The following is a 26,314-nucleotide window of genomic DNA, read 5'->3' as shown; positions in this document are numbered from 1 at the left end:
GAAACTTATCATTTCCCTTCAACTTTTAAAATCCTCAGACATTGTGGATGTTTGCAAACTGTTTCTGAAGGCTGGAGTTTAGCTTTGGTTATTTGCAGGCCAGTGTAGTACCCTCCAGATGTTGTTGGAATCAGGCTCTCATCAGCCCTAGCCAACATGGCCAATGGTCAGGGATGATGGGACCTCACCCTAAGGCCTTAGTTTTTACAAGTACCATTGTGCTTGTCCAGTGCTGTCTATAACTCATTGCAACCCAATATAATCAGATGAAGTTCAGTTCAGGAGTGCTTTCAGCATTAAATATCCAGAGAAATAAAATTGCCAGCATCTGCCTTGTCAGGAGATGGTACTAGTTACCAATATCAGTCAGTCCCATTTGTAGCAAATTTTTATTTTGCAAGATAAAATGGACAGAGACAAAATGTATAATAAATAGCACCAGCCCATCTACATAAAAATAAATGAACAGCTTAGTCAACTGTACATAATATTGTTTGGCATTTCCTCTTGAGAGTCTGATGGTAAAAAATACCCACAAATGTTTTGTTTAAAGCCCTAAGAATGCAGGCACTGTGGAATTTTTTGCAAACATCAGCAGAAATTAAGAATACATTAAAAGCAATAATTTGATTATCTGCTTCAACAGTAGAAGGGGAGTGTTTGTGTGTAAAAAAAAAGGATGGCTAATGTCATGGAGACATCTGTTACATCTCTTCTTTTGCTCTAAGACACCGCCTACGCTACAGATGGCAACATGTAGGGATAAAATTAAATGAATGCAAGATTTTCTTCTACTTAACCAATAAGACCTCCTGGTGCTTTGTTTTTGGAGGCTGCTTTTCTTTGCACTGATTTCAGCACTGATGAATCAGCAGGAGGCACATAATGAATTGCTGCATGCTGCTAAAACAGCCTCGAAGGGCACCTAGGTGAAAACTCCAATCCGTCAGTTTTTCAGCTCTGCCAGCAGGGGGAGTAAAAGGGCAAACTTCCAAGTTCAGGCTACCACCCACTTACAAATAAATATGCCAGTTGAAACAAAACATGTCATAAAAGGTAGCATAAAGGCTCAGCTCATTTTACTTAGAGAGGCTCAAATGTGCACACTTTATTCCAAATTCATATGCCACTTGCTATATCCACCAGACAGAGGTGAAGTTCATAATGAGTTAAGTGGATGCCTTGAACCAATAATGGAATGACGTGCCATCATGCCAGAGCCTCGGACTTTATGACGTCACTGAAGAGGTGCATGGCAATTTTGGTGCGTTTCTCCCCCTCACAAACAAACCAGCATGAACTTGGACCAACTAAGGTGCTATATGCACAAAACATGTTACTATATTGGCTGAATAAAAGATTTCCACTCCTTGGGCAATCCTGTAAACACTTGATTTGTGAGGAGTTGATTCTGTACCAAACACTGTTGGTGCCCCATCTGCTCTCTAGTATGGCACACGACCCAAAAGCACAGCTGTTGCTTTCCGGTGCTCCCCACCAAGCCATTTTAAGACTGAATGCTTTCTACTGCTCTCGTAAGAAAATGTGCTCCCCTACCACTGCCTAAGGAAAAAAGCTTTAAGCCCCTCCCACCTTGCCTCCAAAGGTTCAAGACCTGGTCCTCTCAGTCCCACCCATCACCCAATAAACAATGCCAGTAGATTATTCCTGATCAGTTTCTAAGAACAAATATACCTCGCATATTTGCTGTCCACTCTTATCCACAGTGCTTCTGTAATGAACACCTTTACAAAGCATCTTTTAGTGGTCTTAGCACCGACATTCTGAGTAGATGGTCAGATACAGGCTTCCCTAATACCAAAGCAAAACTATCAATGGCATCTTTCAATTAGGGCAAGGAATCCCGTTTCTTTTTTTAAATTGTTACGTTATGGAAGCCAAATATATGCCATGAGAGTAACTTTGGTGTGCACCTGCATTTCAACATTTATATTCCTTACAGAAAATGATCACCCCCAAGGAGTCATTCTACAGCTCTCACACACATGTACAGTAGTATCAGGGGTTCACCTGAGTATGGGCAACAGGACATTCCCTAGCTAGAAGAGGGCACATTGCCCTGCACAGTGTTAAACCAATGGCTTGGCCTCTGGTCAGAGCTAATGATCTGAATCAGAGAGGTAAGAAGGCTGCGTCCAACGCCACACCAGCATATCCTCTCCTGCCACCCTGTGCGACTCGGTCTGAATACGTGACTCATTTGAAGCGAGGAAGTCCACTGCTCGGTCCCAAACCCGCTTCATTTTTTTCCTGGGGATAAAAAAAAAGAGCACTGTAACCAAAGCTGAGCATTTGTGCAATGCAGGAAAATGGTGGTCTAATCTAATGCTTAGAGCACGATCAACCAAGGATCATTTCTGTAGCAGCCAACATTTTAAGGTACAAAAGGGGGAAAAAGGCCCCTTTCCAACTTTCCACGTCATTGTAGATATCTCTCTCTCTAAATACTGGAACTCAAAAGACATCTTCTGCAAAAGTGTCAGGCCAAGCAGAAGGAAATATTCATTTGACCCATGAACAATCAACTTATAGAGCTCATTGCTGCAGGTTATCGTGTTCCCGAGCGTAGATGGCTTGAAATGATCAGGCACATCCCTGAAAGACTGGTACTATCAGTGGCTATTATCTATATTTGGAGGAAAATAGTACTTAGGCATTCCAAATATTGGTGACAAATATGAGGGGATGCTTGCTTCTTCAGCCTGCTTCTCAGGGACAACTGGTTGGCCACCTTTTTGGAAGACTGACCTCATATCTCCAAATGTCCATATGTCCAAATATTGGTGACAAATATGAGGGGATGCTTGCTTCCTCAGCCTGCTTCTCAGGGACAACTGGTTGGCCACCTTTTTGGAGGACTGACCTCATATCTCCACGGTAACTTAATCAGGACCGTTAATAAAGGCAAAGAAAAATTCACCTGTCTTGTGGTGGGATGAGTGTGTCTCTGATGTGAAGGATGCCTACATATGGGTACCGTTCCAGATTCTGCTCCCATTCTTTGTAGTGACCTTGGACGGCAGCTGTTGAGAGAACAACGCATGCAGTCAGGAAAATAAGCAAACTGATGAAACTGAGAGGATTTTACCTATAATTTGACTATCAGGTGAATGCTACCTATGATTTTCTGCACCATTTTATACATGTCCCGTTCCTCTTCTTCCCTTTTCCGCCAGTAATACTTTAGAAGAATCAGAATCCCCCAAAGGAAAGCTAAACCTGTGAGGAAGGAAGCACAGAGATGAAATCTTCTAAATACACACGAGTTAACCTGAAATATTTCATTGCTATCCTTAAGATCAGTTATCAAAGGCGCTCTCTAAAAATTCCCATCGATGCACCCAGCATACAGTGGTACCTCGGGTTACATATGCTTCAGGTTACATACGCTTCAGGTTACAGACTCCGCTAGCCCAGAAATAGTACCTCGGGTTAAGAACTTTGCTTCAGGACGAGAACAGAAATCGTGCTGGGGCAGCAGGAGGCCCCATTAGCTAAAGTGGTGCTTCAGGTTAAGAACAGTTTCAGGTTAAGAACGGACCTCCAGAACAAATTAAGTACTTAACTCGAGATACCACTGTATAGCCATTATGCAGAGATGTGTTTCTTGGAAGGTGCTATACAGCTACATTTGCAATATTTGTAGATTAAAAACAAAATAAAATCAACTAGCTTTGCTAGTTCACGGGGTATCTCTATGCTTCAGCAAACAAAGTTAAATTACTGTTAACTGAAGACTTCAGTGAAGGATTGAGTTACAAATATGGCAACATAACACTTCGTTTTCACCAACTCGGCAGATCATCACAGTATATCACGTTTTCAGCAAAGAAATTCAGAGCTATCCCAATTTATCCTGACAATTCATAGTGACTGGTCCAAGCAAGCTTTATGACTGAGTGGGAATTTGAAACCTTGTCTCCCCCTCCCAAGTCTAAATCCAAACAACATCCACTATAACACACTAGCTGCATAAAGGCCGACTGCTGGCACTTTCCTCTTAAATCCTGTTCCCATTTATATCATTCACATGCACATTCTTTGCAGGGAATTCCCCCTACAACAGAAGACACCCAATGAGGTCTGCCCATTTGTGCAACGAAAATCCTCTTGCACAGTGGGGTTCTAGGTTTTGCTTCTTCTTCATGCAGCTCCCAAAATTTCCTTTGGGGGTGGGCAACCTTCTGGAGGTTTGAGGGGGAGAACAGATGGCTGCAGGAGAAAGAGAGGAAGCAGAAACCCTGCTGCACGAATGTATGCCTAACCACACTACTTTGGATCTCACCTAATGTGTGTGCGTGATCTGTGCTTAGTCAGCAATGCATGACTAAGAATAATACTGTGACTGTTAAGGAAGCAGGGTATTAATAGTGCCTTGTGAGGAGGAGGGCAGAATTCATTGGGGTAAATGCCAGAGCACAACTGCATGAAGTTGTGGTGCACACAGAGAGACCTCCACGGGATGATTTTCATGAAATGGCAAACACCCACAGTGCATGAGCCAGTCTCAAAACTGCTTCTTGCTGTTAGGCCCAAGATTAAATATTCAGCAATTTCACTCATTATTCCCTCAACCTTCCAGAATCTCATACTGTACAAGACTGTTGGGAGATCTTGGCTGTCACAGATAAAGTAGGGGAAAACTTACTCCAAAAGAATATAAATAGGTTAGTAATTGCTGTATTCAGTGCCCGGCGGAAACGGCAGCCTAAGCCCATCCGGGGACGGGTGGATTCGAGACAAACCACTTGGCTCACTGCGGTAACTGTTTCGGAACTCTCATCGCCTTGTAACCTGAAAGGATGAAGCAGAAAGATTCCTTGGCTAAACAATGCAAAGCAGTTGATGGTCCATATTTATTATAAACATGCTATCCTCTCCATCACACTCCTTAGTTTCTTGCTCCCAACCTTCTCAGAATATTCCAGCAGTGGTTCATTAACAGCAGATTGAGGAGGATATGAGAGGAGAGCAAACAAAGATAGCACACTAGCAAGGTAGTCCTCTTCTATAGTATTTTTGTTTCTTCTGACAGCACCTCTTAGTACAGTATACAGGAGATTAAACTTTTAAACTGGATTCCCTCCTCCAGTGACTGCACAGAGATCAAGTGAAAGTGTGCATGCATGTTGAGTCTATTTTCCTTGAAACAAATTCCAGCAGTTAATTTTGTTGGGGAAAATGTTAAGTTCACCTACATTAAATGTTGGTGCATCTTTGGAAAAGGATGAGGGGAAAGCCTACAATTATATGCACACCAAATTTATTCTGTGCAAATCTGCAATAAGGAAAAGCCTCATCCTGCAAAATGAGAAAATACTAGAAATGGCCACTAGGATAATTCCAGCTCCTAATCCCCACAAAAAGATAGTTTGGCTAACTGTGCCAGAGGAGAAACAAAACAAAACAAATAAATTATTTCCAGTAGCACCTTAGAGACCAACTAAGTTAGTTACTGGTATGAGGTTTCGTGTGAATGCATACTTCCTCAGATACCAGAGGGGCTTTACAGGAACTTGGCTTCCCATGGACCCAGCAGAGTAAACAGTGATAAGAGAGTCTCAATGCAAGAGATGATTGACTCAGGATATTTGGTAACTGGGCATGGAGTGCATTCAAACCATGTACAGTAGTTGAGTAAATGGACTTGCATGACAGCAGAATGTGTGAATATAGAATTTAAGAGTCTGTACATGCTAGGCCTGGGTGATATATCAATTTATCCCCAGGACCGGTATGAGGAGCAGACCGTGACATCAGTTTCACTCAGCGGTATATCACTGGTGAAACCGCCACTGCTCCTGAGTCCCTCTGCTGGCAGCATCCACTAGCAGAGGGACTCAGGAGCGGTGGTGGTTTCCCCAATGATATATCACTGAGTGAAACTGCCATTCTACTCTGCCGACGGGCCTCGATACAGCTTGTTCCTCCCTCTGCATCTTTAAACTGAGGAGTGTGCAGCTGCCCTTGCCGCAGTTAAAGAAGCCCCTAGCTCAGCCCTGGCTCACACAAGCCTGCAACAGGGTGGGGGTTCTGTGAAACTGTTCAGTTGAGGGGAGTGTGCTTGCCGTTCTCTGTAGCGAACAGTTAAAGGAGCCCCAATGCTCTGCCTGTGCAAGAGCACGGGGCAATTTCAGCTGGGGGAGGTGACGTTCCCTCCCCCCAGCTGAGCTGCGCAAAGCAACCCTGAAGCTTCTGTTGCTTGTGTGTGAGTGGCAAGAGCACTGGGTCTGTCTCAGCTGGGAGGGGGACCTTTCATCCTCCCAGCTGAGTGGCGCAAACAAGCTGAATTGTCCCACCCTGCGAGCCTGGGTGAAACTCGAGGTGAGAGCTGGGGCAGTTTCACCTGGTGTCTTGCACACAGAGGCCAATGCATCTTGTTTTTTCAACATTGCGGTATATCACCAAACCACAGTGTTTGGCTGGAAATCTGGAAGAGCCCTGCTGTAGAATTCCCAGTCTCCAGGCCTTTTCAATCAGTGTATATAAAAAAAATCCAGGTGATCACATTTTTGGCAGCTAACTGATGTCACACCAGGGTTACAATTAATAGCTCATCCTACAGATAGTCCAAATCAGTTGGCCAAGAAACACTGCTGAGCAGTGCATATAAGCTCCTGACATACTGCATCACACTCAACTTTTTACCCATCCCCATGGATTATTTGGATCCCAAGTTTCTGAAAGATCTTAAAATATGCAGCAGGGTTTCCAAGCACAGCTGTCTTATTTGGTTCTGCTCTTAACAGAACAGTGTCAAATAAGTTCACACAACATTTGTTGGAAAGCCTGCAGCAGGTCTTTAGTATGCTGTACATTCTTATTGAGTTTCATATTGAGCTGCCAGAACAGGATCCATTTGCTCAAGTGTTGATGAAACTCTTAATTATGGTGAATACAAAACTGGGGAGTGTATTTTACGCTTCCAGGCTATGACTTGTAACAGTGAAGAAAATCTTAATTAGAAAGCACTGAATTCCATCCCACCAGCAATTCTAAGCATGTCCCTAAGGGAACAGTGTTTAGCAGTGTGGAGTCTTCCTATACAAAGAATGGAAAAATGGAACACGTTTTCGAACATTAGGTTACAGCAGAGTTTTAGATAATGAGATTAGGGGAGGAGAGTATTTTGTTGTTGCTCACAGCCTCAGGCTTGTTGAATTATTCTACAGCAGTGAGAGAGTTAAGAAGGCCTCAAAATTATGTCTGAAATCTAATAAACAGTAATGAACTGAGGCATTGGCATCTACCAACTTACATGAAAACACAGCAAGACTGTACTTTTGGGATCACCTTCAAAGCATTACTCAGAACTGTATTCCATACTAAAATAATTAAAATTTGGTACCTGGCATTCTATGCAAAATTGTGCACTAATCTCACTGGCTTCAAAAGGGACACATATACAGGCAAATTGTTTTACTCTTCTATCATTCTGCCTTGATAAAAGATTGAATCTGATACCATTTTAACAACAATGGCTCCCCACAACGAACTCGAGGAATTATAGTTATTTATTTATTTTCTTATTATTTTTATATCCTACCTTTCCTCCAAGGAACTCAAGATAGAATGCATGATTCTCCCCCTACCCATTTCATCCTCACAACAACTCTGTGAGGCTGAGAAGCAGTGACCAGCCCAAGGTCACCCAGCAAGTTTCACGGCCTATTGGTGATTTGAACCCTGGTACCCCAAGTCTGAGCCCAACACTCTAATCACTACATCACGCTTATAAGTGTGCCGGGACTTCTGTGAAAGGATGAAAGGGCTAATTTAAAACAATCGTTCCCAATATCTTTGGTTAGACTGAAGCCACAGTGGCTGAACAGATTTAAAATCTGTTGTGAAAACAGGGTCCTAACAGGCTAACCCTACCCCAAAAACCTGAACTGAGACATGACTACAAGCTCCATGAGAAACAGTAAGTCATTTGAGGCCTATGGGAATTTCAACAGTAACTTTTGTAGACAGGACTTCAAATGGAGAGTCTCAAATAAAGAATTCTACACCATACAGAAATAACTAAGATGAGTGGAGATGGAATAATCTTAGCACACTAGCTGGCGTGAATCCCTGGTAACTGCAAAGGAATGCATTTCAAATTGCTATTATCCATCCTTTCCTGCTCACCAAAATAATTGTGTTTTCAAATAGCACATCTGTATTAGAGAGTTTGAAAATATATTTATATGGGCTCCCTGCCGGCAGCAAGTGGCTCTTGATATCTCCCTCACAGTTCAAGAGAGTAATCTATAATATCGGGACGAGACAGGCAAGGAAGTCCTTATAAATATATAATAGGCACTCAGAGAGATGGCATGATTTTTCAAAGAGCTGAAATGATTTGCACAGGGTGATGTTTGCTCTCCAGACACAGTCTGCAGCCGCCATTTACAAATAAACAAACTCATCTGCTGAAAAAAAGCTTATTCTGTTCTTTCAGAACCAACTGAATGACAGCAAGGATATTGCCCTTTATGCTAGTGAGCAAGTTAGCTACTCTCAAGATGTGACCAAGATCATCCAAATTTCGTGTGTTATAGATGCCTTAAAGAGCATAAAACTTCCCTTTAATATAACTACATTTACTTCGAGCACAAGAGAACGGGAACAAATGCTCCGTGAATCTCCTGAATTTAAACCACATGAAAGCTCATATTTCAACCAAGCTCATATTTCAACCACCTGCATAAAGTACATGGTATTCAGTATCAACCAGTTAAAACAAAATAAAATTAATAAATTTCAGAGGACTGGAATCAGTTTTACAGTCCACCTGAAAGACCAGAAAAGCCACAGTGTACCCTTGTTCCATAACTGAGAGATCACTGCATTCTGAACTGTTGGTATTTCAAGCAACACCCTGGTATTAGCAGGGAGAGAGTCTCAGGTTTCTCAGTTATGATGTGCCAGAATATTGCTTACCTTATATGATCCAATGAGGTTTCAGACTGAGAAATGACAGCCAGTCTATGTACTGAGTTATATCCAGAGCAGTGCTAAATAAGCGTCCTGTCAGCACAAGGATTTCTGAGTGTGCAGTGGGACTTCCCCTACCTTCCCCCTGTAGGGTAGGCTGTTATCATCTCCATATTACAGGTATGAATGTGAGAGCAACTGTCCTAAGGAGATGTAAGATTTGAACCAGGAAGTCCCCATCATTACACCACACTAGTTTCCACAAATAAAAAAGAAATAAAGTGTAACAGCCAAGCATTACAAGTCAGGCCTGCAAACATCATCAAGGCCACATTAAGGCAGTTGGAGGGATGGTGCAGTTCATCAAACAGCCCCCTCTTCCTCCCAAAAGGAATGCATGAAATAAAGTACCAGAAAATATGTCAAGATATTTCTTAAAGACTCACAAATTTATTATTACTTTCATGGACTATCAAATAAATACTCCGAGAATGCAGTTTTACAGCCTATAGCAAAACACGAACATTTTGACAACCAACAAAATGAATACACACGCGTTTTTATATTTTATACTCAGATCTCATTGGTTTTGCTCACTTCCTAACCTGTGTCAGTCAGTCAAACCTGTGTCGCATGCCTGTTGTGGAGATACAGGAGGAGGCATTAAATGGCTACAAAAGGGGACTTGGTGCTTTTATCATAGGTGTCAACTTTTGGTTCCTTTAACCAGAGCGATGCACCTTTGTACTACAAAAGCGCCAGATTTTTCTGCCCACTCCCACTTAAATATACCTCCAAGGCTTCAACCAATACTAACCTGGCCAGATGGTTGGATGCTTTAGATGCACAATTCCACTCGTGTTCAGCTGTGATTGCTCCCAGGTTAGAGTGCACAATAGATTTATTACTAAGGAGTTATTTTAGACCTATATCCCGTGTTAGAAACTGAGAAATGAAAGCTAGGAGCTAAATGGCATCTTAAACCTAGGTTATGTCTAGGCACACTTTTTTATAACAAGAATAGAAAGCTGAAAATGAATTAACTGCTGCTAAAATATTATGTTCATTTTCCCGATGGTCTAGTCCTTTCCCTGCCCACCCCTACTATTTTTAAGAGGGTCTGTTCTCCAGCTTTCAGAGTAGCTGGAAGTGGGGAGGCAGAAAAAGTCCTCCTTCCACTATGAAGTTTTAATCTGAAATCTTAGGTGCAGTACTGTGCCCAGAGCTCAGAAACTGCTTGCACTAATGAAATTCCTTAATGCAAAATGTGCCTAGAACAATGGGAGTTTCGAACACTACCTATAGCCACTGGGGGTGGGGGATTGTGGAGAGCAGATCGGTTTTCTTTCATTTTAAAAAGGAACAAAATGGAATGGAAAGAAACTATAGAAATCCCAAGGACAGAAGCAGGAAAGGAAAGCACACTCTAACGGGGAAAGGAGAAAAGCAGCTCTTTAGAACTGCAGGGATTCCTGTACTATGTTGTCCAAATAACTCACTCATCACAGTTCTGACTTCATTCACAGACTACAAACACTGAAAAGTGGGAGTAGCCAGGCTGGCTTATATCTCAGAAATTGCTTAAAAGGGTGTTTGCACATCTTGCTTTATAAGATGTAGGGGGACACTGAAGAGGAGGAGGAGGAGTAGGAGGAGGAGAGAAAGGAAGCTCAGTCCAAGCCCCCTTGCAGGCATTGGGCCCTGGTACAACTGCACCTTTATAAATCCAGCCTTTCATTTCTTTGAGAGTTATGGAGCTGCACAGCTAGCAACTATGACCTTCCAGATGCCCGTCAACCCATGTTTTGGCAATCTCAGGCAGAAAGCAAAAGGAGGTGAATTACCAAACCACAGGTGGGCAACTTGTTGGGTATCAAATTCTGCAGATCAAATGCAAATCTAAATAAAAACATCTTACAGTGCCAGGTTTAGAAGAACACTTGTAGTTAGCTAGTTCTAGAAGCCTGGGGGTCTTCCTAGGGAAAGTCTTACACTGCTTGTTTTTCAAACAGTCACTTATGGTTCCCTGAGTCACATCTCCACTGAATCTCATGGGATAGTGAACAGATATGGAGATAAATTTAACACAGGTCATTCCAATGAACTTACCATATGCCCGAGTCTCTGTGATTGTCCAGTAACCGCTGCAAAGCATCCGCAAACCTTTGTGCACTGTAGGCAGTCACATTCTGTAAGGAAGTGGGCCCCAAGATATAAATTCTGCATTCAGCTAGCAGTGAGACTTTTCTGTAAATACATTCTTTCCATATTATTTAATTTATTATATTTATATTCCACCTGCTTTTCCACGGAATTTGAGAAAATATACATAGGGCACCCACCCAGGTAGTCTCCTATTTACAGCACAATTAGTTTAGCAACGCTTTAAATACATTAAAATGAGTGTTAGGATTCTATTCAGTTTTTCAAGTAGCTAAGACTATAATTTTATGATCATATTTGATGCAGGAACACACTCCATAGGTGTGCATAACTATAGTATATTAACAATCCTTTTCTATAGAGAGGTACAAAAAAGAAAAGAGGAAAGCAATGTGTCTACTACTGCTTTGTAAGCAACGACTTTAAAATGCTGGAAGATTTTGGTTTCTCAAATGGAAAAAGAAACTGCAAATTTCAGCAGTCATATTATTTAGGTTTTCCAATGCAACAACCCAAATAAAAAAATGCCAACCAAGTAACAGCCAAAATAATAATAACAATTACTGAAGGAAAAAAAAAATAGAAGGTAGTTTTAATGCACTAAATAGCAGATACAAATATATACCATAATAGAAAAATGTCATGACCTTGCTTACCTCTATATATTCCTTTGCCACACTAACTGGAATGCATTTACTTTCTAGATTGTCAGGGTTTCCACACTCAAAGTTGCCTGGTGGTAGTGGGAGACAGAAAAAATTATTGACATGGAAATCATGAAACTTGCCAAATAGTACAGAAGCACTGAGCTAAGTTCCTTTTTAAAGCACTTTTAATGCTAGCCAAAATGTTTTTACAGAATATAGACCTGGTTTAGTTTTATGACTTAATAAAATTTGCAGTGCTGTATATACGCTAGAATAAGGCAATCAAACCTCACATTTATTCCAAGAGAGCAGCTCATACCTTTGAAGAAATGCATGTATGTGTTCCTCCTTTGTGTAACTGTACCTTGCCTAATGCTTTGGGCTAATAGAATACTATTAAACAGTGCCTGAAAAATTTACTGAATTATACAAAGATTTATAACATGTCTGAGGACACCCCCACATGCCCCTTAAAAAAATGCTTTCATGATGATTCACATTTGGGATGGGATCAGGGATGTTACACGTTGACTGGCTTCCAACGCTGAAAAAGTTTTAGGGTGGGCCTGCCACTTAGCTTCTGGTCAGGTTATGTTCTGTGGTTCACCTGATGCCTTCATTACAAATCTTTAGGTGCCAGGCGACAACATTTCTCTATAACCAGGCCTATGGCTGATTAACATTCGATGGCCCTTAAAATGTGCTTGTGGGAGGAGGGCTAATGCTTTGTTCTTGTTTTTATTATGTATTTTGTTTTCGCCATTTTGTTGTGACTGCCTGTGATCTGTGGAAGAAGGGTGGCATACTAGTACTACAACTTTCACAATAAACACAAGAGGGGAGTGAGACGGGATTGCTGCCTTTTGTAATGGACACTCTAAGATACAGCCTGACAAGTAGTTGTCCAGTGCCAGTTTTCTTTTGAAAACTGGTTTCTCATCTGCAAGGCCATGAAGCCATCAAGAACGCTTTGATATTTCCACCACACGCTGATGACACAACCCAATTTTAAACTTAAACTTCAAAATCTGAACTGAAAAGCAGCCGAATTATTCAGGAGTGCAAGCAGTTTATGCACCGCCCCCCACTGTGAATGCACAGCACTGTGGTTATAAAGAACATAACCAGACATTGATTTTTAGTTCAAAAGACTTTTAAGTATCCTTCCCTGCAGAGTGGCCACAAGGTAAGAAAATGTGATGTACAAAGAACAAACAAATTAATTTCAACAAAGCTTAAGAACCACTGAAATTCAGGAAACAAGCCTACTATATGAAACAGTGGCATAAAACCCTTACCATCCACTGCCCACACAGTAGTTTTGGCCAGCTATTAAAATGTCTGTTGTGCTGACAGCTGCAAAAAAAAATTAACGTTCAAGATACCAACTACCTTGAAAACTACGCAAGAAGTTATTTGACAGTGCAATCCTTTGCATTCTGATTTGAAAGTCCCACTGTGTCCAATGTGTGCAGAGGATTACAGCCTACTGCATCTAGGACCTTGTTGGCGTTAAATAAATGCTGCCTAGCAGTGATCTCCAAAGGTTTTTCCAGACACAGTTCAGTTCTGCAATGCAGATGGGGATACATACAGAGAAACGTAACGGTTAATGATATAAAATGGGCCAGCCTGGTGGAAAGGGGGCATATACATTGCTGTGATCAGGGAACTCATTCCTGGAAACATTCCATATATCCAGGATGAGATAGGTGAAGGATGAGCTCACCATCAGCACACAACCACGGCTTCCACAGGGAAAAGCGTATCAATATCCTTTGGGATATTTTGATTAGTCAGCTGCTAAATATAACAGTGTTCTGGAAATTGTTGGGTTGTGTTGGCTAGCCCTTTAAAACTATGCTGTGTATCTGTGAAAGCTAGAAGAAGGTCTTGAACTTAACTTGTGAACTGCATCTTTATTTTGGACATGGAGTGGGCGTCACATCAGGAAAGCACACCTGAGAAATGCTTGACATAGCACAAATGCTAAGGTTATGTTAGCATAAGGATTTTCCTTACTTGATGGAACCTTGTCCCCCTCTCTTCTCATCAAATTTGTACTGTGCTTTCCCCCATCCTCCCAGAGCTGATTTGGGAATGGCACAGCGTATGTGCAGTTGGAGGAAAGGAGGGAATACCCATTGCGCTAGTGGGAATCCTTGCATGGTCTCACACTAGCACAATGGATTAGTCGACTATGACCCTAAATCTCATTTTATCTAAGTGAAAACATCAGTGCCATACTAGGGGGTCATTGTTTTAATAATAATGCAGCTCAGATTTAGAAAGGCTGTTTTCCCTACATTCCTCTGCAGCCTTTGAAGGGAAACAAAACAGTCCTCGCTGTTTTAAATTCAAATTAAGGTTGAAAATAGCTAGCTAGTATACACCTATTTTCTTTGAACAAAGTGTTTGGTAAAAAGATAAATGAGAACTCACCAGCTTGAACTGCAAGATAATTGTATAGTTCATACAGAATGGTCATTACCATTTCTTCATGTTTTTCCTGACAGTACTGAAAAATTAAGAGAGAAAATTATTCAACAGATCTTTAATTCAACCAACTACAAAAATTACAACTATTAAATAGGACATTTCTCATGTGCTCTAATTTAGCTACTGAAAACTAAGGATGGACTCATAAGACCTCATTTCTTGCCAGAAGTTTAATTCTCTCTTTCTGCAAATGTCATTGCTAAAGTATATCATTTTGTATGATGACGGGGAGAATGAGTGGACTCAATATATATCAGTTCCCTTCACTGCAGTCACTATCAGAATAAAACCCATAACATCCTGTGGATTATGTGCGCTGTAAAACATTGGATTTTGGGGTGGGGTACAAAAACTATACAGCCCTCAGATCTCAAATTATAATATTCTAAGTAAGTTTGATGATAAATAATCTTAAATCTACGTATGTACAAAAAACAAATCAAGGGCTTTCATTTTAATTATATGCACTATATTGTATAACAAGGTTTGTCTTATTCAGCTACATGTTACAGAAAAAGTTACAACTACATGCATACATCAGGAGAGATTAAAGGCTGTTAGCTCTATTAAGCTTGTTATTGAAAAGTAGCTTTACAGATGAAATCCTTGTCACAAATCAGTCTCACTTTTGTTACAACTGACTAACGAATATTTCTGTAAGATAAGAAGGATTTAGATTTGCAGCATCTTAGATTTACATGGTCTGAATTACTAATCTATAAGAAGCTGTCTGTTAATTGCACACCAATAAATCATTAGATTTCTCTTGGAAAATAGCAGAGGCTTACTTCTGTAGCAACACAGATACTAAGTGACCTGTGGGCAGTGCTTTTTTCTAAAAAAAAATGTTTAGGAATACTCGCATTTTCCTACTCATAATGAAATACTGTCCCTCAATGAGGCCAAACTTAGACTCACAAAATGTTTACGGTTCTGCGTCCCCCCCAGAAAAAAATGCACTGCCTGTGGCCCTCCAGATATTGTTGGACCAAACTCCTCATCATCTCTAGCCTTTGGCCAAACTGGCTGGGGCTGATAGCAGTCACAGGTAAGCTGTACATTGTACTTATTAACGAAATTTAACATTGGAGATAGTAAGAAGATTCACACTTACACCTTCTTTAGTTCTTTCACAATCCATGGACAATAGGTTAACTGTGAATGTGAAGAAATAAGCATTTATTTTTTAAAAAAACAATGAGTCTTGTAGCATCTTCAAAACTAACAGATTCATTGTGGCATAAACTTTTGCGAATTAAATCCCACTTCGTTTTGTTACAGAAGATGGACATGGCTACCCTTCTGGAATTTATTTTCTAAGCATTTTATTTTGTTAAACCTGCAATACGAACCTAATAATGTTCATTGGAAGTGCCCCATTTTGTTCAATGGGACTTACTGCAAAGTTAAGCACCCATAGATTTCCCATCAAAAGGAAATGATTGACATAACATAGTAACAAGACAAGAGAAATAACTATTCTGCATTCATGTCAAAATAAGCACATTTGTTTACTTTGCAGAGTATCTGGGGTTTTGATTCTGAATATAACTATAGACAGAAAATGTGATCAAGCTTATTGGACACTTATGGATTAAAACATAGTGCAGACAAATCTTGACTGAGACAGTATTTTGCTATCATACTGTAGGAAAAATTACTTTGTAATGCTGGTGAAAGGATGCTACATCCCACTACCTCATCATAAATCTGTAACATAAGGGTAACAGCCAATATATATTGCCACATAAAAGTTCACCAGATTTTAAAATACAAGTGGGTGGGAAGAGTCTTTTACACATTTTCCCACAATGCTTTGCAAAAACAGTGACCAGAAAAAACTGTCCAATTGATCATGAATTTGTAGTCACTGAAGTAACTGTTATGACTTTTGGAGTGGTAGTCTAAGACAGTGAAGGAAACATCCTATTAGTAACAACCATGGTCACCTCCCACTTGTCATTCTAAAGTCATACAAGAGAATTATTATTTGATACATCAGGAGAATTCAGTCTATCCTTTTCAAAAGGTAGAAAGAACCTTTTCATCTGCTTAATCTCTTTGGTGTGTGCAACTATTAAACATTTCAAGATCAGTAGTTGCTAGGCAGCCAATCTGAAAGACATCACAAAGCTTTCTTTTGACAACATATCCTTAGAACCTGGGCCAGGACAAACTTCCTATAATGGTTATTTGAAAAGGTATTCATCCTTAGGCTATGCACACACTATAACTTTCCAGCACATTGCAACATTCTTTCCCTCAAAGGATTCTGGGTACTGTAGTTAACCCATCATTGAGTTACAATTCCTAGCAACCCTTAACAAACTACAGTGCCTAGAATTCATTGAGGGGGGGAAATGTGCTTTGAAGACATAGTGAGCATGCGGCCTCAGTCATTTTTGTACATTGATTATGAGCTTTTGAAGGAATGGATGCTAACTTTTGCCACAAACAAGTTCTACAAGCTGTGTTTCTGTAAGCAACAAGCTGAAAAGAAAAGGGACTGGAACAACAAAACTCTAAATGAGGCTATCCGTAAGAGGAAGAAGAGATGGAAGTGGGGTTGAAGAGGAAAAGCAGTGTTACATCCCGCACACGTACAATTCTCAGGCCCTTCCAGTCGGGGAGGTCCCATCATCTTCACCCAAAGGATGCCCAGGAAAATGACCAGCAGCCCTATGGTTGCCAGCCACAGGAACCAGGAGAGATAAAATTCTAGGCCTCTGCCTTTCCTCCTTATGCCCTGAGCTTGGGGTTTCAAGCCTACATGCTGGCGCGTCCCATCCCAACGTGTCTCCCTACTCAGCTCTCTTGCCCCCCATGGCGGTGTTTTCAAATTCCTGGGTGGGAGCCCAACCTCCTTCTGCGCTTTCCACGGGGACCTGTAGGTCAGCCCCTCTTCACTCCTTTGGGTCAGCGACCCCAAATAGGAGCTTGGAGTGACCCTCCTTTCAGCCTCTAGGTGGGCCCTGTTACTGAAGGAGCTGGGGGTGACCCCCCTTTCGGCCTCTAGCTGGGCCCTGTTACTGAAGCCTGCAGCACTGCCCCCCACCACGGGGGGCTTCCAGGAAAGGCTGGGGCTCACGCTCTGCTCGTTTTCCCACCACTTGCTGGGACTTAACCCTATTCCACCTCCTGGGGATGCTGCTCCCCACGAAGGGCTGGAGGTGAACCTGGGAGCCGCCGCCTCCCTTTGGTAAGGGGCCTCGAAGCCTTCTCCCGCTTCCAGCCGGGCTCTCCTCGAAGCCAACCCGCTACTGCCCTCCTCCCAGCGGCTGCTCGGCGTCGCTCTCTCCCGAGCTGTCAACTGGGGCCTCCGGGCGGCGGCGAGCCCGCTGTCTGCCCGCCAGTCATTGCTCTGAGGCAGCAGCCCTCGACTCCCGCTCGTCGCCTCCCGACGAGGCGGCTCGTAGTCGTTCCCTTCTTCTTCCTCCTCCTCATCCTCCTCTTCCTCCTCCTCGCTCTCCTCCCTCCTAACCGGGACGCGGGGCCCCCGGGGAGCCGCCTTGGGCCCGGCCGCGGCCTTGGGCCTCGCCGGCCCGCTCGGGCCCTGAGGGTGTGTCTGGGCGGCGCTGCCGCGGCTCCTCAGCCCAGCGGCCACCTCGGCCCTCAGCCGGGTGAGTTTCTTGGCGTAGAGCTTGCGGGTGGAATCGGTAATGGGCCCCGGCTGGTAGCCGAGGGCCAGCAGCTCCGCCCGCAGCTCTGCGTCTGACAGACCCGCTGCGGCCATAGCCAGAGAGGAGCGGAGGAGCGCCAGCCGGAAGTGATACCTTCTCCGGCGAGGAAGGGCTTACCGCCATCTTGGTAGGGGCAAGCAGGCGTCTCTCTTCCAGCTGCCATCATGTGGAGGTCAGGGCCGCCTCCGACGCGGCCGCCATCTTGAGAGGGTCACTTATGGCGCTCCGAGAGGCTGCATTGCTTTTTATACGCTTGCCTGGGAGAAAGTGCCTTTGAGCTCAGGAGGGCTTGCTTCCGAGTAGACGTCTATACTAGGATTGTACTGCAAGCCGGCCAGGCCCTTGTAGCGAGATAAAAAAAACCAAACAAAAAGCACGTACACGTATCAGTGGCATAGCTGTCAACATTTTCCTTTTTTTAAGGGAAATTCCCTTATTCCGAATAGGATTCCTCGCAAGAAAAGGGAAAAGCTGACAGCTAGGATCAGTGGCAGAGTACACTGCGGACTTGTCCCCCCTCCCCCAATCTCTGTTGCACTTTAAATATTGTTACTGTTTAAAGTCCTCCCATCTTTAATTCCGAAATGTGGAAAGATGATTATTTCTTTATTTTAGTACAGACTGAATTCTGTCTGGCCTCTTGCCTTCCTTCCTTCCTTCCTTCCATTATTAAATATGCCTTAGGGATGCATTCCGGTGCATGTGTTTCTGCCAGTAAGGCAAACTGAACGCAGCGAGGCTTACTTCCATGTAAACGCGTATCGGATTGTGGCGCAAGATTGCTTTTATTGGTTTTTAGCGTCGTGGGAAAAGGCTCGCAGGAGGCGCAATGCACCCAGTGGGCCACTGGGGCAAGGAATAACGATATTAATGAAGAGCCGATGTGAATGATCCCTTTTCTTTGTTCATTCCTGTGTTCATTCTCAGCCCTCGTTCGTTAGGAGGACATGTTTTAGAGGGGCTGCAGCAAACTTGGATACAAATAAAACTAAAACGACCCTTTATTGTTGCGTTTCATTCCACCAGCTGGAAATTGGGTAGCCAATAGAACTGTTCACCTTGCTCTAAAACTTTATCTAAAGAAATACTGTAATTGTTAAACAGAATTTTGTATCCTGCCAGCTCAAGAATTTGTGGCTATAACTTTCTGTTTTTTACTTGATCTGAGGCCAAGAGGGTTTAAACTGGCCTGGAAAAGGTCAAGAATGTAATGAAATAAACCGAGGAAGCACCATGCAATAAATAAATTCAGAATAAACAATTCAAAGTGTGTATATCCTGTGTATGGAGAAAACCTTGTTTCTCAGTTAATGAGCTTACCATTTTGCCCAGGCTGCTATGTATTATTATTATTATTATTATTATTATTATTATACCTTAGAAAAATTCCCCCTTTAGCTTGCATCAAATATAGTGTAACCATCAAATGCATTTCTAGTGAGGCAAAACATTACTGGATCCCCTTTGGTTCCAAAGGAGAAAATTACTTTCTGGGCACATTTTTCCTATTTGCATGATGGGCTATAACAAATTTAGCATTGGCTATTATGTACTTGATGTCAAATACTGGTATGATATAGTACTAAATATTCAGCCGACATCCAGGGCTGTATTAGAGTAGATTCATTAAAGGTATGATTAAGGCTGGAACCCTAGCCACACTTATCTGTGAGTAAGCTCCATTGCATTCAGTAGGACTTACTTCTGAGTAGGCATGTCTAGGAGTGTGCTATTAGTTAGGATCCAGCCCTCAGTCTCCGAAGCCGCAGTAGAATGTTTTTTGATAAGGATTTAGGGAGCAGGATTCATTTCAGCACCAATGTAATGGGCATTTGTCAAGGGGAACACAGATATGCCACTTCTATTGTCAGTTTACAAATCTCTGGACCCCCTCCGTGTAGAATTCTGAACTAATGTCACCTTGCTCCCCTTTACAATTTACCTCATCTGATCATCTAACACAGAAGTTTACAGGAGCAGGAATAGGACTGAATTAAGGGGGGGAAAGAGACTTGGTGCTCATAATTAAATAAGAAAAAAAGGCGTGATTTGAAAATTAAATTTAGCACATCAGAGATGTAGAGTAATTGCTTTTCCCGCTGCTCTATATAAAAAATAAATGAAAACAGCTGAAATATTGCTGCTTAATATTTGAATTTAATTAAAGATAATGCGTAAATAGTGACTAATGTTCCTCATAACAGCAACAATATAAGGATCTTTAAATGTACCTTGGGCACACATTGAGCTCTTCATGTCCTATGGGGGGGGGTGTCTTTGAGTACTGATACCCACTTTCAGAGTTCTGAAAATAAGAGGCAGACTTTCTGACAGAAGTAATGCGAGGGAAAGATTGAACTACTCTTTACTCTTTCACCATTCCAAACTTTTCATTTTATGATTTGATTGGGCTAGGATGTTGAACAACTGTCCCAAGCCAAAAAGCCTCATTCTGGGAGGTACATGCCAGATAGAACGTTGATAGAACAATGGAAGGGACCTGTTTGTGTACAATAAACTACATTCTGCCACACGAAACCCAGTGGTTTCTACACAGGATTTGACTTAGGGAGAGTATCAAGGGCCCTCTGCCTATTTGCCCTTCTGCAGCTGCCTCTGCCTTTACACCTGCTGGGCTGCCAGCCACTGCTTCTTGCTTGCTACTGCTGCCCCCACTCATCCTGGTCCATTGTGGCATGACCTCTAGGAGCATCACTGTGGTGGTGGCATCCCTAAAGTGCTTTCTGGAATGGTACCTACTGTCAGGGACTGGACTGAGCAGGAATAATGGGAGCCGCCCCTCCCCCTTTTCTGAACCTTCCCACGGGCAGGAGGACAGTATTGATTTAGAACAGTGGTTTGCAGAAGGGCATAGTCCAGAGGGGGAAATACTGGGTGAGGAAAAGCTAGAAGAGGAAATGTCACGAGTGAGACAGCTGGCTGATTCAGTGTCCTTGGACAGCATTCCTGACCCCGCCCCCCTTGGCTAAGACTAGACGGGTTTGGAAAGTGATAGAACAGAAAGCACAGCAGTAACAAGCTCAGAATACCCGGCGTAGGCGTGATGTAGATTAATGGGGATGGAGGGGGCAAACCTTGACTGGGAGCAACGCCATTTTTTTAGAGAGAGATGTATTCCTTTGTCTTTTGCTGGGATTATTAAGAACTTATCTGGTAAGACTGCTCCTTTCGTTTGATCTGCTTATTTACTGCCACCTGGGGAGGGATCCAAAGTCTGACACCTATGCCTTGATCTGAGAAACTGTTGTTCCTCAGAGTGAGGCATGTGGGCAAGGTGGCCCAGGCAGGACCTCTTTAAAGTTTAAATGTTGACTACTGTGAAACTTAGAGCTTGTTCACCCTGGAGTTGAATATGGATTTGAAGCTGATTGCTTGCTTGTTTTTATTTATTATTACATTCATATCCCATATTTCCTCCAAAGAGCTCAAGGTGGTCTATATTTCTCCTCTACATTTTACCCTCACAACAACCCCCTGAAGTAGGTTGTGTCTCTTCCATTTTGTGGCATCCACAAAAATGTTCTTATCCATGTAGCAGTTCCTACTTCCCTTCCACTAATTTCAGATTTTCCTGAACTGTGAATAACCTGATAAAGGAAGAAAATTCAATATAGAATTGAATGCTACCTGACTGTGAACGAGCTGTAGCGCATTGTATGGGTAGGCCTTTCAACATGTGTAATAATGTTTAATTGGGTGCTTTCTATAGCGCCCCCAGCCGTTTCCTTTCCATCAACCCAAAGGAAAGGACGGAGGCTGCCCTTTTCCACTGGTGGTTGCTGAAGGCACATTTGTGGTGTTTTTATTTTTAAAACATCTCTTTGGTGCAGAACATCTCTTGCACAAAACAGTTATATTAAAAATAAAAATTGGCCTTGCAGGTATAGGAGGCTGGAAAAGAAAAAGGAAGGAAAGGAAGCAGCAGTCTTTAATGTGAGCAACTCCAAATCCTTGCCTGCCTTGGAGCAACAGACTTCTTTAAAAACAAAAGCAAAAAACAAATTGATTGCTCATTTGTGCAAATCTCATATATTGGAAAACACATACCTATATACATGCCACAATGGACCTCAGGCACCCTGTTTTGAAATAATATTTTTATTTCTTTTTTAAAGAAGTATTGCTCCTGTGTGCAAATCTGGTATTTTGGAAAACCTGAATTTCAAAAAAAGCTTTGCAGAACATATGGTGATGGTGTGGAGTACTAATGGAGGGAGGGTTCAACAACACACAGTGCAAATATATTAATATATCTATATCTATCTGTCTGTCTGTCTGTCTGTCTGTCTGTCTATGGGAAACATTGAGGTGGATTTCAGAGGCATAAAACTGGATAAAGGTGCTTAAATGGACACATGGAAACAGCAGTCCATATATGCATGAATACCCTGGTGTGTGCATAGACTTGCTGTTGCTGCAACAAATATTGTTTAAGATTTCACAGCAGTATTTGCCGCTGCTGCAAAATGGTGGCAGAGCCGGCACTGTCTGGGGCGACCTCACCCATGATACCTCTGAAGAACGACTCTTCCTCATGGAGATATTATTTGATGAGATGGACCCGGAACACCTGTGCTGCTGCTACCGCTTCTGCTGTTAATGTGGCAGCAAAAATTGGGGGAAGAAGGAGCCAGTGATGGTGGTAAGTCCACCTGCCTTGAGCACGTCAGTGTGTGCAGGTCCACGTGAAACAAGTGGCACATGCCTTGTCTTCTGTGTGGTCTTTTGACTCTTTTGACTGTAATCCTATTATAGGCGCTTACTACTAGTCAGGCTTATGAATCAGGTTGCATGAAGCAGGTCAAATGGCAAGCTGTGTGAGGTATCAAATGCCCTTTAGGTCGGATAGTGTTTAACTGAACTGTCTCCGTTCCTGCCCCTAGCATAGCTTTTCCTCCAGTCTTTTCTGTGCTTCATAACAGTTTTGGGGACTTCCACTGCGCTTCAGCAGACCGTGGTGGCTGCTGATGCTGTACATGGGCAACAGTACAGGTTGGATTGTGACCAAAGTACAGCTCCCTTCATTGCAGCGAGGCAGACATCATGGCTCCCTGTCTAATATTTATATTGGCTGGCCCAGTATGGTTTACCCTAGTTGGTGTCTGGTGAAAAAAGAAGCCCAGGTTGCTTCATTATGATTTGGTTCTCTTAGGGCCTCTTGCTTTTCTTCAGGAGAAGCTGACTGCTGAACTGGAGCAAACATCAACTGGGTTTTCTGTGGGTTGATGTTTGCTCTGATTCAGAGGTAATGAGCAGGTTTTGCCAGGAAAACTGGCAGGGCAAACGGAAAACCGCTTGGACTCGTATTTTCTAGGCATGGGACAAGTGAAGTGTGGCCAAGCTCACATAGCACACAGTAAAGAAACCAATTGTCCAGTCTTCAGACTCCACAATATTTCAGTGGTTTCAGCACTAAGAGTGGCTCCTGACTGTAGTACTTAACATGGTTACTAGTGGAGCACCATCCTGTTGGACTCAGTGAAAATGGCAGCACAGCTCCACCCCTTCCCCTTTATGCTACTAGATTGCCCAGGGTCTCTTGTCCTCTGTTCTGTTCAGATGAAGGACACATTCAGGCCATATATTTAAATGACGACTCTTTAAACAGTCATGGCTTCCCTCAAAGAATTCTGGGACCTGCAGTTTGTTAAGGGTGCTGAGAGTTGTTAGTGTGGCATCTGAATATAGACTGCATTTTTAATCAAGGCTTATATTGGCTTATATCTTGATCAGGTTCCTAAATTAAATGGGCTTAGATTTTCAAATGTTTCATGCCAGGCAAGAAGACTAGCTGTTTAGAGAACCTTGTCAATGTTTTCCTCCTAGACAAGGGGCCCCTTGATTTATAGCAGAAAACAATTCTCAAAGTCGTAAAAAGGGGGAATTACAGACTGAGAGTGAGGACACTGACCCTACATGTTACAGAAGATAAAAAAGGCAGAGATAAACATAATTAGGAATGAGTAAATAGTAAAATAATACCAATGTGCCTCCCAGTAAAATGAGCCAGATCTTCTTTCTAAGGTTAAAGAGCAATGGAGAAGCATCTAGCTGGCAGAAAGAGAGCATTTTTGGGAAGTCTTTTTTTAAAGCTGTTTCTTTCTTAAACTGAGAGAGTTAGAGGGCAATAAATGTTGGGAAGAGCTAATGGGAAAGGCAGCTGGCTGAAGGGGGGGTGTAAACTGAAGAGGCTTCTTTTGAAGCGGTTTTTTACTGAGTTCCTTTTTACTGAGTTCCTTTTTCTACTTTACAAAGGCCTTATTCCTTTTAAAAGGCTACCTATGTTATGTATTAAATATTGGCTTAAATGTAATTATGCAAAGGATTTAAGAAATGCCAGATTCTTATTTCATATAGTTGTAAGAGTTGTATTTATCCTGAAATTAAGTCAGCCACCAGCCTAGCCCCCCTGCCAGACAGGAGACGCCATCCAAGCAGTCCTGATATATAGCTGTCAGGCATTTGTTTAGAAACCTTCAAATGAAGGAGATCTTTCAATGTTGATGTGAAACTCAAGATCCTTGACATATGTTTAAGATAAAAATTTAAGATTAACCATTTGTTTTAGAAGGCAATAGGGCAAGGAGGGCAAGAGGTGAGCTGGTAATTAAGATTCCTTGTTGAGACACATGTAAGATATATTACTACTTATTTGTCATTTATAGATGTAACAATATATAGCTCTTTGTGTTCCATATAAGGACAGGAGGATATGGGTGTATCTTTTAGGATTGGTTATAGCAATCAGCCAATAGGAAATTCAACCAGGCTGATTGGACAGAGGCAGCCAAAGGAGGAGCAAAGGGGGCTGGATTAAGGGAATATAAGTGCTGGCCATAATGGCAGGAGGCCAGGCCAGAGCTTGGTAACCATATACCACTGTGCCTCTCATTTATTTGTCTGACAAATAAATTATTATTTTGAATTCTCTATTGCTGCGTTGAATATTTCATTCCAGCTAAGCGTTAACCACAAGCAGGGTGCTACATTAGGAATCTCTGATTCCTCTCCCAGAGCTATGATTCCAAGAGTGGTTTAACAATCAATCCTTCTTCACAGGGAACTCTGGGAATTGTAGCATTTTTCAGCGTGTGCACAAGGAGGGAGGAGATGGTGGGGAAGGTCCTGTTGCACAAGAGGAAATCCTTGCATTGATGAGATGTGTTACAGTTAGTTGAATACCACCCATCATTCCAGAGAATGATGTCCAGTCCTTTCTGCTGCTGCCTTTCAAAGGTGTGGGCCATTAAGTTGCCCGTCGAGCAATCAGCGTCATTGGCACTTCTATGATCAGTGTTGTGCCCTGTGCTTCTGCACTAATTCTAACCCCTCTCCCCAGCTGTGAATCCCTGAAACAGCCCCCTCAGCAACTAGAGCTGAAAAAGTATTCTATTGGCTCTAGTAGATGGCTTTTACCAAGCCCAATTGTAGTGGAAGAGGAGATGCTAACTAAGGGCCAAACAGGGTAAGCCTCAGGGGCCATATTTGGCCTTTGGGCTGGTAGTTCCCTACCTCTGTTCTAAATAAATGTTCAACAGTGGCAGTAACAATCAACATAATGCTTGTTTTATGTAATTTCAGCCAATAATATAAATCAATTTTTATTTTTAAGCTTTTTGTTTTTATAGATTTACTTCTTCGGAGCTCTGATAAATGATCAGCTTTAAGCATCTTTTTCATTTGTATGCATCGTGAGTGCCTAAATGGAGAAATTATGGTTGGAGCTCTCTCCCTTCCCTTTATTTATTTATTTATAAAATTGGGAAAGAGAGTTTTAACTGCCAGGTTTTTATTTGCATTTATTTATGAGAGGTTTTTTGTACTTTGTTTTATTTCTATAAATTTAGATGTTTACAGTTGCTGAAAATTATGGACTTGGATAATAATTATTTGATTATAGGAGATGCTGAGATTGGTAGAGCCTTAGTCTTCATAAAAACCGTTAAAGCTCTGAACCATGAGTTATTTTTTTTGTGGTCTGAGCTGTAAAACACAAATTGTCAACCCTGCATGACAAAACGTACACAATACATAACCTTAAACCATCAAATTTCATTTTCTTTTCTTACCTATTTTGTATTAGGCAGATATGTTAATAGGTACTATTCATTACTTTGCCTGACTATAACTTCTGGTAAGCAAGGGAACTCCTGGAGAAGTATATATTGGTTTATGTATGGATGTATTTGAAATAATAATTGACCCCCAAATAAAAGAGTTTATCAGGTTCCGCTTGCACAGCGAGGATAATATTTGTGCATTTTATGAGTATCCTTGCTTGTGCAATCAATCCTTGTGTGTGTGTGCAGCCTGCTCTGACTGAGAGTTCTCTCTACCTTCATGTACACACAAGGGCCTGTG

The 26,314-nt window shown here is 42.1% G+C and overlaps 1 protein-coding gene across 1 annotated transcript; it reads right to left on the bottom strand.

Annotated features, from left to right (window-relative positions):
- Positions 1–370: 370 nt before the first annotated feature.
- On the bottom strand, positions 371–18,056 carry LEMD2 (LEM domain nuclear envelope protein 2). Its single transcript, XM_083509225.1, has 9 exons — positions 16,857–18,056; positions 15,367–15,407; positions 14,196–14,271; positions 11,763–11,839; positions 11,053–11,132; positions 4,670–4,815; positions 3,139–3,240; positions 2,942–3,044; positions 371–2,271 (listed from the first exon to the last, which is right to left on the bottom strand). Exons 1-9 carry the CDS (start codon positions 17,983–17,985, stop codon positions 2,121–2,123), a joined length of 1,905 nt encoding a protein of 634 aa, XP_083365351.1. The 5' UTR covers positions 17,986–18,056; the 3' UTR covers positions 371–2,120.
- Between the last annotated feature and the right edge of the window lie 8,258 nt (positions 18,057–26,314).

This window comes from Podarcis liolepis (assembly GCF_965112155.1).
Source record: "Podarcis liolepis genome assembly, chromosome: 6".
Taxonomy (NCBI): Eukaryota; Metazoa; Chordata; class Lepidosauria; order Squamata; family Lacertidae; genus Podarcis; species Podarcis liolepis.
The sequence above is the reverse complement of the archived record's forward strand: the minus strand, read 5'-3'. Positions and strand labels throughout refer to the sequence as shown.

What these genes read in the sequence shown, in the direction of transcription:
- LEMD2 (XM_083509225.1), bottom strand. Translation starts at nt 17,985, where the DNA reads ATGGCCGCAGCGGGTCTGTCAGACGCAGAGCTGCGGGCGGAGCTGCTG. An exon ending in ACTGGAAGGGCCTGAGAATT is followed by an intron (nt 15,408 to 16,856) that starts GTACGTGTGCGG and finishes TCACATTCACAG; the next exon opens with TTAACCTATTGTCCATGGAT. An exon ending in CACAGAGACTCGGGCATATG is followed by an intron (nt 4,816 to 11,052) that starts GTAAGTTCATTG and finishes TCATCCTTTCAG; the next exon opens with GTTACAAGGCGATGAGAGTT.